This window comes from Crinia signifera, chromosome 2 (genome assembly GCF_055691185.1).
Source record: "Crinia signifera chromosome 2, ASM5569118v1, whole genome shotgun sequence".
NCBI classification, from domain to species: domain Eukaryota; kingdom Metazoa; phylum Chordata; class Amphibia; order Anura; family Myobatrachidae; genus Crinia; species Crinia signifera.
This window is the reverse complement of record NC_139218.1, coordinates 243,171,518-243,184,145: the sequence shown is the minus strand read 5'-3', so window position 1 is coordinate 243,184,145 and position 12,628 is coordinate 243,171,518. Positions and strand designations below refer to the sequence as shown.

The following is a 12,628-nucleotide window of genomic DNA, read 5'->3' as shown; positions in this document are numbered from 1 at the left end:
GTCGAAACTGCCTTCTTGTCGGAAAGACGGCAGTATGTGATTTGAATAGGTCAGAAGGAGTTGCGACCTATTCATTAAGGTCTATTTTTTCTGACAGGTCGGAATGCTGTCAGGATTGGCAGAATAGCCGCAGATCTACATGCTTTTGTCGGAAACGCTGCCAAATCCGATTTTTTTTTTGTCCCCATTTGGGACAATCTCAATCCGACTTTTTAAAAGTCGGATTGAGGCAAGGAGGACTGTTCCGGGTGAGCAGCAGCAGCACTGTCCAGCCTCTTGTCTGCATCCTGCCGCCTACTCAGTCGCTCACCCGGTCCTGACCGGGTAAGCAAAAGCAGCAAAATCTGACTGTCCGATTTGGCCACTGATAGAATAGGGCATATCAGATCAATTCTGGCAAATGAATGTAGGAAGGGATCCAACATTAATTGAATATAACCCTTTGGTCTTTTAAACAGCAATTTTGTAACTGCTTATAATGAATATTAGAGACATCCTTGAAAAAAACTTTTCAAAGTCTTCCTGAGGGTAGGCTTACATCATGGCTCAACAAATTGAAAAAAAAAAAAAACAGGAAGCCCGGCTATCACCCATAAATAAAATATATGAAAACACTTATCGAACACGACTCATGCTCCTTCAAAACGTCCTCACTCTGTCCCATAGGCTTTCAGACCCACATATTTGCCTTTCTCTGGTGCCCAATTCATAGTATGCCCCATTACAAAGCGTGCCCTGACTACGTGCCCTCAATACATAATGTGCCACATTACAGTTCCCTCATTATAGTGGCTGGAGTGGGGTACAGTTTAGAAATGAACCCTAATGCTTATCACTGAGGGCAAGGGGTCCCTGCAAATCTGGTCGACAGGAATAAATCTTATTTGCCATGGTGACTTGGTACCCAGAATGCTTCAACAATTATACCAGGTGGGTCACCTGAGCACCTTGGCAAGAGGGGCCATGCTGACACCAGCAATGAGCAGCAAGATAGTAGAAATAGAATGTGCTGCACAGTTTATTTCTACTTTCGATTGCAATGGTATGGGGCAGGGCATTGGATGCAGCCAAACACTGCGCAATTTTTTCTAACTTCATATCCATTTAACTATATCGTCAAAATAGCCATAATAGCACAGGGTGTACACACTATTAGAGGATTGAGAAATAGGTGAAGTGCCGAAAACTGCCTGTCTTAAGTGTAGGGTCATTACTGTACATATTTAATAATATAGATTATAATTCTTATAAATATTTTAACATTTGTCATCAATTCAGAATTTGTAAACAGATGAAAGATCTTTGTTTCAATGACATCATTCTTTACCATCATGCACCCCAGAGGATATCAAATAAAACTGCTGCTATTAAAAGGTGCCCACGCGATATAGATATGATTTGGACACTTGCGGCGATTAAACGCATAAAAAACACCCAAATCGAAAGTATTTTTGACAACAGGTCCAATGCGATGCGCAGTCCGGTCGCACCACCAGCAGGAGAGATCCGTCGGATCACAGCCAAACCAGGCAGCCTTCACTGCGATCGCAAGCGATATATCATATGCAAAAGGGCCACATACTATATATCGTATGCGGTCCTGTCGCACGGGAGGATCACAGGTGGCTCAAGTGAATGGCCAGCTTTAGAACTTTCCATTACCATATCCAGTACTGGGCTATGCTATTCCAAGAATATGCTCAACATAGGTGGTACTGCAATTATGGCTCCATTTATTGGGTAACTTAAGTTTTCTTTTTATTAGACTAGAGTTCTTCTGAATATCAAGGAAAGGCAACATGGTGTACAGTAGTTCACCTTCTTCTAAGCCTCAAACTAGATTATATCATAGCTGTATTTAACATCACCAATTAAACATGAACCATCACAAATTAGATTGTCAAGGGAATGAGGTACATTAAATGCCACCACTTAATCTATTGTTAATATATACGGGCCCAACTTTTCCACGTGGAACTTGGTTAACGCTCCCAGGAGGAGGCTGGGCTACACTGTTGGGCAATCCGATTGAAGTCAGAAAAATTAACCATCTAGGCACCCACTGCTACAGGATTAACTAGCACCCAGTGCACGGAATTGGGCTTGTCCACTTTACAGCACTAATGCAGGCTAAAGCAACTAGCCCCCACCACTCACGCCTCCAAATCATAGTTTACTAAGCCTAAACTCTGGATAACCAGTCACGTGGATTAGAACTCCATAACTAAGGTTGGCCATCACTATGGTGTTCAGTGTAGGGGTGGAGCAGTTTTTCCTTACCTACTTCTGGGGTGTACCTACCATAGGTGCAGGAAGTGCAGCTGCTATGTGGCCCAGACCTGAGAGGGGACCACCTTCCCTTGTCAAAGTAACCTGTGCCATGTACATTTTTCACCACCATATGGTACAAATGGGTCCTTACAAAACTTTGCTATGGGGCCAACAAATATTTAGTTAGCCATTGACTAAAATGGTTCCATATACGCAGCAGCGTGAACGGTCACGCCACATACAACATATGGCATTGCTTTTAAAGATTAAAAAGTATGATACCATATTTACATAATTTAATAACATAAACATTGGTTAAAACATCAATAAGTAGATGTAAATAAAAAAACCTTCATTAAACCTTCCAGCACTATATATATAAATATAAATTACCTGGTGTCAGAGAGCAGGCCTGCAGCTGTCTGATTACATGACTTAACTCCCCTTGAAGATTGGCACCACTGGACGCCTTGATAGCTTCAAGCATGCTCTCTAAGTCCACCACTTCATCTCCCTCTGCATCAAACTGTGCAAATGCCTGAAAGAGAAGCATGTGGTTAGTCACAAATAGAAAGTGTTCCACAGCAAAAGGGCAAGACAAATAACTACATGAATCATGAACATACATCATATAGTTGGGTGGATTTATGGACAAGATCAGAGACCTTTCCATATGTAATTGTGATTTATCAAGTCTAGATTATTGAAACATATAATGCAAATATTTAAATAGGTTCATGTAACAAAGTACTTCCCGCGCTATTGATTTAGGTCACTAAGGAATTACACCCTGAACGTTACAAAACGGTTCAGGTTCACAGCATATAGCATATACATGTAGGTCTAGCATTGTAATCAGGGGATGCGGTCATTTGGTCTACTGCATTATGGTAGAAAGTCATTAGGTCGAATCCATTAGGTCGACATGCTAAAAGGTCGACATGACTCTAGGTCGACATGGGAAAAGGTCGACATGATTCTAGTTCGAAAGGTCATTAGTTCGACAAGGTCATTAGTTCGACAAGGTCATTAGTTCGACAAGGTCATTAGTTCGACAAGGTCATTAGTTCGACATTGTCTATGTCGACATTCACAAGGTCGACATGGAGTTTTTCACTGTTTTTTGAGCCAACATGTGCCGACAGGCGGTATTTCATGCCCTACCATCCACTAGGGCGTGGTGGGAGAATAAAATGGTGTGCCGAGCGTAGCGAGGCACCGTGCCCGACGCATTGCGAGCGCAGCGAGCGATGCGAGGGGATGCAGTGCACTTTAAACTGTGTCCATGTCGACTGTGTTGACATTCAGGTAAAAAAACAGTGAAAAACCCCATGTCGACCTTGTGAATGTCGACATAGACAATGTCGAACTAATGACCTTGTCGAACTAATGACCTGTCGAACTAATGACCTTTCGACCTAGAATCATGTCGACCTTTTCCCATGTCGACCTACAATCATGTCGACCTTTTAGCATGTCGACCTAATGGATTCGACCTAATGACTTTCTACCATAATGCAATAGACCAAATGATCCCAACCCATAATCAGGATGTCTAGGAACAGAATAGGAAACTGCCCCATGGCGTGCACATCAATGTCCATACTATAGTATGCAAAGAGGTCAATATGCTAATGGTTGGGATCCCGTCAGTCAGAATGCCAATGCCAAAATCCAGACTGATGACATTACCGCTAGCCGGAAACCTGGCGCACAAGGTCTACTCTCCCTTGTAGGAGTCCACAACCCCCTTAGAGGGGTAATAGAATCCTGTGGTGTGTGATGTGAGCCACAGCGTGGCGAGTCCGGGATGTCATACTGAACCCCGATTGACCATTCTTTTTTTTTTTCTTTTTTATAAATTCTTTATTTGGAAAAAAAAAAATTCCATCAGTCAATGTTATACAGCAAATAACTCAAAGATACACCACGGTAACATAGCATGTGAATGAAAATCATTCCAATACATCAAAAACACTATCAGCCCCAGAGCTATAACATACAGGTATTATAATAGTCATGTTATACATATTTATAGATAGAAATAGCAAAGTAAAAAGGAAGAAAGACAGAGGGGAGGGGATGGGTTCGAGTTTGTAGAGGGGTGTTATAGTCATCAATCTAGAGTTTGGGTAAATCTTGGCATCCTATAGTAAAGCAGGAGACCAGACCATACTTAAGTCCCCCATAGTGGGGCGATAGTTTTATGCGCTTATAGGTATTAAGGTTTTATATGAAGGCGTCATTATGAATTCTAACCATCCATCCCACATATCTGCATATGTGGAATATTTCATAGGAGTGGAGTAATATAGGTTATCCATTGCCATGTAGCAGTCCATACGCTGGCACCACTCCCATGTGGGGGGGGGGGCAGGAGAGTTCCAGTGGACTGAAAGTATTGCTCTGGCTGCATTGTTCATGTGCCTAAGCGGAGATTTTTTTTTGTATTTCGATATGGGTATGAGTGCGATAGGAGCCAGAAGTCGGTTGGGACAGGGTGGCCCAGTATATCTGCAGCCAGTCTTCTGATATCATCCCAAGATGGCACTATTAAATGACAATCCCACCAAATGTGAAATAGAGTTCCCTGTTCCTGACCGCATCTCCAGCAGAGAGGGGACACGCCCCTGCAAAAGTTACGCAGAATACTTGGGCAACGGTACATCTAGTCAATAGTTTGTACTTCTAGGCTGGCCGAACAAGCACTAGTGGCCTGATACACCCTGTCCCATTTAATTTAATCTTTTTAGAAGTAAATTCTTTCTCCCAGGCCTCCTGGTATGTTGGCGCAATGGGCATAAGTGCAGATAAGAGTAATTGATAAGATATTAGATATCACGTGTGGCTGTGGCTCAGAACACATCTGGCGTAAATGCCCTAATCAATATATGAAGGCCGCCAAGTGACGTGGGGGAAGTGCCGGACTTGCACAGAAAATCAATAATCCGATTTATTCAGGCCTGTCCTCTGTGCCAGTGTCTCGAAAATTATATATGCGCTAGAGGAAATCAGGTGGTGTATCCAGGACTATTTCTGAGTTGACTAGAGAGTAAAATGTGCTTAACCATGTCATTTGAGAACGGTAAATTGCATACTTCTACTAGCAAAGCGGGTTTCATCTGAAGGGGATTGCTGATGGTTAAAGCACAGCCAGACACACAATGCCAAGTGATTACTCCACCTAACAGGTCGTATTCAGCCAGGTGCAACCAAGGGTTATCCCTGGGTAACTTGTTATGAAAAAACGTACATGCATCATATTTGGTCACTGTGCCAAATGTAAAGTTTAAAGTACAGGGCAGGGTCACTGTTAGCTTATCTATGATAATATTGTACCTTGTACATAATTTTTCTGCAGGAAATAAATATTTTATTCTATTCATTATTTATTTATTAACAGTTTCTTATATAGCGCATACAAATTCCGCAGCGCTTTACAGAGCATAGTTATGAGCAAACACACATAACAAATGACATTACAAGACAGTTTAGGACAAGTACATGGTTAATACGGATAGTTGCATCAGGGGACAGGACACTGAAGCAAGCATCAGGGTGGCAGTGGTTTATATATTCTAAGAAAGGCACATGAGGAGAGAGGGCCCTGCCCGTGAGAGCTTACATTCTAAAGGGGAGGGTTAGACAGACAGGGGTAACACAGAAGAGGGAGAAGTGAGCATAAACAGGTTAGGATGAGAGATGGTCAGGTTTTATGCAGGAGGGACGGAAGAGGTATAGATATATATACACACACACACACACACATACATATACACACACATACATTGTCAATATATCTTTAGATATATTGTGCATCTGGATGTGTGTATGGGTGGTCTGTCAGCCACCCATACACTCCAGGGGGTTAAAGTCACACTGAGCAGCCAATCGGCAAGCGTATATGCTTACCTGGATCAGCGCTCTATTTGCGGGTCCGCCGTCAAATCGTAACCTTGCGCAGCCAGCCTCACAGTAAGCATTCAGATCACAATACAAAGTTATTTGTAATTTGCCCTGCTCTTTTTACAATACCAATAGTATTAAAGGTAAAACCTGCAAGACTTCCCTTTAATAACATGCGATTTTAAAATGGAAAAAAATCACACATTTAACAGTGGTTATCACGGGAAAGGATGCTGGCATCGAGGCTAATAGGATATCAATTGTATACATTTCCAGATTGTTTAGTCATTTGGAGCATCATGCCAAGCATATAATAAAGGACTCCCATAGTTCCCTACATAGGGGGTTATATTGGTTCACTCTTTCTGACAAATTCCTTCTTAGATGGACAAAACCACCCAAATCTAATTCTCTCTGAACATTTTACATCTGCCCCCCTGCAGTGCACATGGTTTTGTGCATCTAAGAAGGATTTTGTCAGAAAGAGTGAACTAGAATAAGGCCCATAGTCCTTGGAAATTAAAGTTCTCTTTAAACTCCTCACCACCACCTACAAGGCTCTCTCCTCCTCCACCGCTCCTTACCTCTCTTCACTGATCTCTATCCACACTCCCTCCCATCCTCTTCGCTCGGCCGCCGACCACCGCCTGACCTCTCACCTAATCCCCTCCTCCCACTCCATTGTCCAAGACTTCTCTTGCGCTGCCCCCCTGCACTGGAACAACCTCCCGCCACCCATTAGGCTTTCTGATTCCCTTACCTCCTTCAAGTGCTCCCTCAAAACTCACTTCTTCCAACTAGCCTATACCTCCTCCTAACCACTTTGGCTCCTCCTATCCTGCCTACCCTACCCCTCCATCCATTCCTACTTATCCTATTGTCTTTCGTTCGTCCACCCACCTGCTTTTAGTCTGAACTCTCATGAGTAGGGCCCTCCTTCCTCACGTATTCACCCTACCTCTTTACCTCACCAGTGCTCCTGCCCTGTTATTTCCTTCCTTTACTTCATCTTCAGTCTCTTCGACAATTTTGACACCTACTTCAGAACGGATGCGGATTTAAGTTCTACCAGCTATACCCCTATTTATTCTGTATTTTATCAACACACCCTGTACGTTACCTTGTAATTTGTTTTTTGTTTGCTATGTACGGCGCTGCGGACACTTTGTGGCGCCTTAAAAATAAAACAAACTACTACTACTACTATGGGTGGTACTCAATGCCACCGGAGAGGGGGTTTCTGTGGCGAGGGTGGCTTGTTTTCGGCGAGGATCTCGGAAAACAAGCCATCCTCGCCGCAGAAACCCCCTCGACATCAGAGGATGGCGAGGATTCCCCCGAACGGCAAGGGTCGGTGCATATAGCAGCGACCCTCACCATTTTAACGGATGCACACCCCGTTTCCACCTCGCTGAAAAAAAACAGCGAGGTGGAAACGGTGAGTGAGGGGGGGGGGGGGGGGTTAGTTGAATACTGACTGCGAGCTATCGGCACTGCCTGCTGTCACAGCTTGCCATAGGGCATTTAATATGCCTCTATATGTTAATTGTAATAATTTGTTGGGATATTTCTATTACCTGTAGGCTTCACAAAAGTACAATATAGGAAACAACAGTGTACAGTTTCTCTCCTGTAAAACACTACAAAAATGTTTGCATTGTTTTCTTTAGGATTATTTATACTAACCTAGAATATACAGTTCTTAACCAGTGTCATTACTATGCACAAATCGGATATCAATATATTCTTTACCTAAAGTAGAAGGGATAATATTCTCCTTACTGTAAAACTTTGGTATATTAGAACTCACCAAGGAATAGGTTGAAAAGCTTTTATAAAGTTAAAAGAATTGTACCAACTGTGTATTAGGTCATAAATAAACGCTTGATTAACCATAAACAATATACCAAAATGATTTCCGTAAAAGGAAATCCATGCATTATTGGCATGCAAAGACACACATTTAATCCATCCATTATTGGCATGCAAAATACACATCACACTAATCAAATAACTTGGTATTGAAGAGGCAGTAAGCGTAGTACAAAGCTGTAAAACAAGATATCCACCAATTAACAGGCCATAGTCAGAGATGCTTCCCAAACACATTATATAAATTATAGCCAATAAAAGTAATACAGTATGAGCAAAAAGCAAGGGTGTTGTAAATAGATGCTAATGCAGCAGGAGGTGTCTTGCAGTAGAAAAAAAAATGCACCCGCAGGCGTCTGTGATGCACTACTACACCCAAAAAATGGTGAACATCTGTCATCTAAGTAACCTTCAAGTTGGTCAGCATGGAGCCCCAGTTTTTTTAAACACTGGTTGTTGCCACCTAATCCCCTCCCTCAGCCTGTCAATCAGGCTGTTTAGTGGCGAATAGGGATCTGCCTATGCGAAGTACAGATCCTGTGCATCTACAGTTCTCAAAAAAACATAGGAGATGTACACAAGCCATTAGGATTACATACATCTGAATCAAGCCCAATATACTGTATATAGAAATTACCCCCATAAGTAATGTTATCTATTGTGGACAGACTGTAGCATGTTTACTTATAATTGTTAATAAATAATAAATTACTAATAAGGTCCTCTTGCCTCTCTGTCCATCAGTCATTACCCAGTCATCTCCTACATATTTGATATTTGTTTGTCCGGTATGCGTTCGGATACTAACAAGCTTAAAACAAGAGGATACATTTCAAATCATGCGAATTGCCCAACCAAACCCATGTAACTCCCGGGTACCTCAGCTAGTGTTTTATAATGGTTTTGTTCCTCAGACTCTAACAGGCTTGCCTGGAGATATTCAGTAAGGTGCCCATACACAGTGCGAGGGTGCTGTGCGATGCGCGCTCCTGTGGGCGTCCCATCGCACAGCACATAAAGTCTCTGCAGCCCATGCATTTTGAATATCTAGTTCAAAACTGCACTGGAATATAGTGTTCACTCTAGGTTTCACAGCGGGCAGGGTGCCGGGGGGCAGACCGGGCCCACTGACAACACAGCTGGGGGCAGTCTTGTACCGCCGACGTTAGAAGAGGGGCATGCCCGGGCCACGCCATCATCAAAGAAGGCGTGCCCGGGCTGCGCCGTCATCACCAAAGGGGGTGGGCCCTGCCCCCCCGAAGCGCCTGGCATCGCCGTCTACGGCGACGCTGGGCTTCCCCGTGAGGCTTTTTTAGCGGGGCGTTGAGAGAGGGGCAGGGCGCATTTTGCCCTTTAAAAATCGGACAGGGCGCAGTGCCCCACTAAAACAGCCTAGCGGGAACACTAGAATATTGTACCCTGTATGGGCACCTTTAGCCTTTAAATTGCGGGTCTTTTTATTGAGCCATCCAATAGGATAGGTTTATTTAAAAAAAATAAAAAAACGTGAAACATTGTGAAAATAACATTTGTCACTCTTCCAGATATTTTAACAGAGGTAATAAGATACCCCCTTAAAAAGCTTAATATACACCAGAATGATGTTCCCAGCTAAGCAGGCGCACACACTGTATGACCCAGCGATATGACACTGCAAATTGGCTGGTAAGGACATATAAGATTGAGATTGTCCTAATGTGTACCCGACCCTACTGTTAAGGTCAGCCATTTCCTGACAGCACTGATTAAGTGCCACTGAAGTAATGTGGAAGTTCGGAAACCTTGTAGTAACAACAAATTTATTTATTTACAGTTTCTTATATTGCGCAGCAGATTCCGTTGCGCTTTACAATAGTAAACAAATCCCAGCGTACATCTATGAATACAGCATGTTCAACCCTGCCATGGATATGACTCCCTAATAGTACAGGACATACAATGACACCACCACTGGCAAAGTTACTGCAATTACTATATGCAAACACAACCACAAATACTAGGATACTACCTTGTCAGATCCCTCCCCTGGCAGTAATATGCATGACAGACAGGTCCCCCCAGGCAGTGCCATGCATCACAAGCGGCTTCCCCCTGGCCGTGACATGCATGACAGGCGGGTCCCCCCAGACAGTAACATCTATGACAGCCAGGTCCCCCTTGGCAACACATAAGCACAGTACAGGGACATGGTGTATTACCTCCTCACACTCCTCCCGGCCGCTGGCTCGGCTCTCCAGCATCTCTACAAACTGCTCTCGGCTGAGAACCTCTTCTCCTCGGCCGAGTCTCTCTTCCAGCCAGCGGAGCAGGGCGCTCTGGTGCCTGGACACGACCGACTCCGGGGCTCCCACCTCCCGCAGACGCGCTGCCGCCTCCCTCAGGCAGGCCTGCTCCAGCAGCACCCCGGGTAAAGGCGGCAGCAGCGGCGGAGAGGTCGGGCCGGGGTTCCCGGACTTTGCCGGGCCTTGCTGGGCGGCCGATCCCCCGGCTGCTTCGGAGTTTGCGGCTCCGGGCTCCTCCTGCTCAATCCCCGACTCATCTTCGTCTCCGCTCCCGCCGCTTACCACGTTACCCATGTTGATGACGGCTGCGACGAGTATCAGCTCTGTGAGTCCGGAGGGCCTGTGAGGCCAGAGCCGCCTCCGCCTTCCCCGGCCAAGGCCCGCCCTCGGAGCCCGCCCAGCACGGCCTATGACACCTGTCACTAGCTGCAGCCCGGGCCGGGCCAGGAAAAAGGAACTGTGTGCGTGCGATGTGCAGCATCATTCCCCGTGCCCAGTGCCCTGCCCTCACACGCCTGTCCCGTACCCATCATGCCGGCAAGCGGCAACGTCTTACTGGTGATATGTTGGTGGGAATGTTTTCATTGGATTGCTGGTGTGCCCAGTGCATTGACTGTGAGGCCTATTTATCAAAACTATTTGCGGGTGATTTTAGGTGGTACCCGCAGATATAAAGGATCCCCTTTCAGGTGACCACTGCCGATATCTGCTGATATCAGGGCAGCCATCGGAAGGGTGGACCGCCGGGACACCAGTCCTGGGCCCAGAACTGGAGTCTAGCAAGTATAAGGTGTGCCCAAATTAAAAGGAGAATTTTGCTGTAGCTGCATTGTATCTAATTGCAGTGGGTTATTATGTTTGCTGATAGATGGGGACTATGTAAAAACCGGACCGGACTACACTCCGGACCGCCGGACAGGACATCACAATCTGCAGTCCGGAGCTTGTAGGGTCCGGTCCGGGGGGTGTCCTGTCCGGGGGGTGTCTTGTCCAGGGGGGTCCCTGTGATAGCTATCACCAGGGACATGGGGAAGGGGTGATTACAGCCTCCCTGTGTGGTCCGGACCGTCCGGTTTTTGCTACATGCCCGGACCATACACGGAGGCTTTATTCTCCCCCTGCTCCTCTCCCTGGTGACAGGCAGCCCCCCCGGCAGGACACCCCCCGGACCCAGGGCCGTCTTTCCCATTGGGCTTAATGGGCAGTTGCCCAGGGGCCCAAGGATAGTAGGGGCCCACCACAATGGAGAAGATGGTATTGTCCTAGGGAAAGGCGGCAGGCGGTGTGTAGCGGGGATCCTGGCAGCGGCGGGTGGAGGGGACCCAGGCAGCGGGCGAAGTGTGCAGGGGACCCGGGCGGCGTGTGCAGGGGACACGGGCAGCGGGAGGCATGTGCAGGGGACACAGGCAGCGGGCGAAGTGTACAGGGGACCCGTGCAGCGGACGGCGTGTGCAGGGGACCCGGGCAGCGGGCGGCGTTTGCAGGGGACCCGGGCAGCAGCGTGTGGCAGGGTCCGTCCAGGAAGCGGAGACCTTGATGTAGTGCTGTCTGCCGCCGGGCAGGAAGCGCTGCTGTGCTGATTTTGAAAAGACTGTCCATATGCTGATTGGCCGGACGCTCAGCCAATCAGCGCCCAGCCATTCTTTCCAAAATCTGCAGCGTTTCCCGCACGGCGGCAAAAAGCACTACATCAAGGTCTGAGTTGCCGCTTCCTGGACGGACCTTTCCACCCACCGCTGCCCGGATCCCCGCCACCTGCTGCTGCTGCACATAGGTGAGGGGAGGGGATTTGTGAGGGGAGGGGGGTTGTGAAAGGAGGGGGGTTGTGAGGGGAGGGGGGCCCTCAAATTATTTTGCCCAGGGGCCCATTATATTCTTAAGACGGCCCTGCCCGGACCGGAGGCTACAAGCTCCAAAATGCAGAGTTTGATGTCTGGTCCGGCGTTCCGGGGGTTTTGTCCTGGTCCGGTTTTCACCCATACCCTGATAGATGGCGTAGTATTTTCCTCAGGTCTGCATGTTTGGTGAAGGGCTTTGCATCAGTTTCATTCGTGGAAAGTTGTTTTGCTCGGTCGGATGCATGATGGATTTCTCCAGAGGAGTGCAAAGATGTAGAAGGCGATCATGCTTCAGAAATTTATCACAGAATGAAGTCGGTGTAGAAGAGCATTGTCTATCACGATGCACCATATTCAGCTTTATGAGGTGAGATGCAAAATCATCAAGGACTCATCACGGCCTGGGCAGGGGCACGTTTTCACCAACCCTGCCACGATTTCGGCTGTGGAGGATCTCAT

At 46.4% G+C, this 12,628-nt stretch overlaps 1 protein-coding gene across 2 annotated transcripts in view; it reads right to left on the bottom strand.

Moving 5' to 3' along the window:
- ZZEF1 (zinc finger ZZ-type and EF-hand domain containing 1) overlaps positions 1–11,046 on the bottom strand; it is a 130,301-nt gene extending 119,255 nt beyond the window's left edge. For both annotated transcript variants that reach the window (XM_083174134.1, XM_083174135.1), the window contains exons 1-2: positions 10,248–11,046; positions 2,665–2,809 (exon numbers count right to left, since the gene is read on the bottom strand). In XM_083174134.1, the coding sequence (XP_083030260.1) occupies positions 2,665–2,809; positions 10,248–10,625 (523 nt within the window). In that variant the 5' untranslated portion in view covers positions 10,626–11,046. The remainder of the gene's footprint in view (positions 1–2,664; positions 2,810–10,247) is intronic.
- Between the last annotated feature and the right edge of the window lie 1,582 nt (positions 11,047–12,628).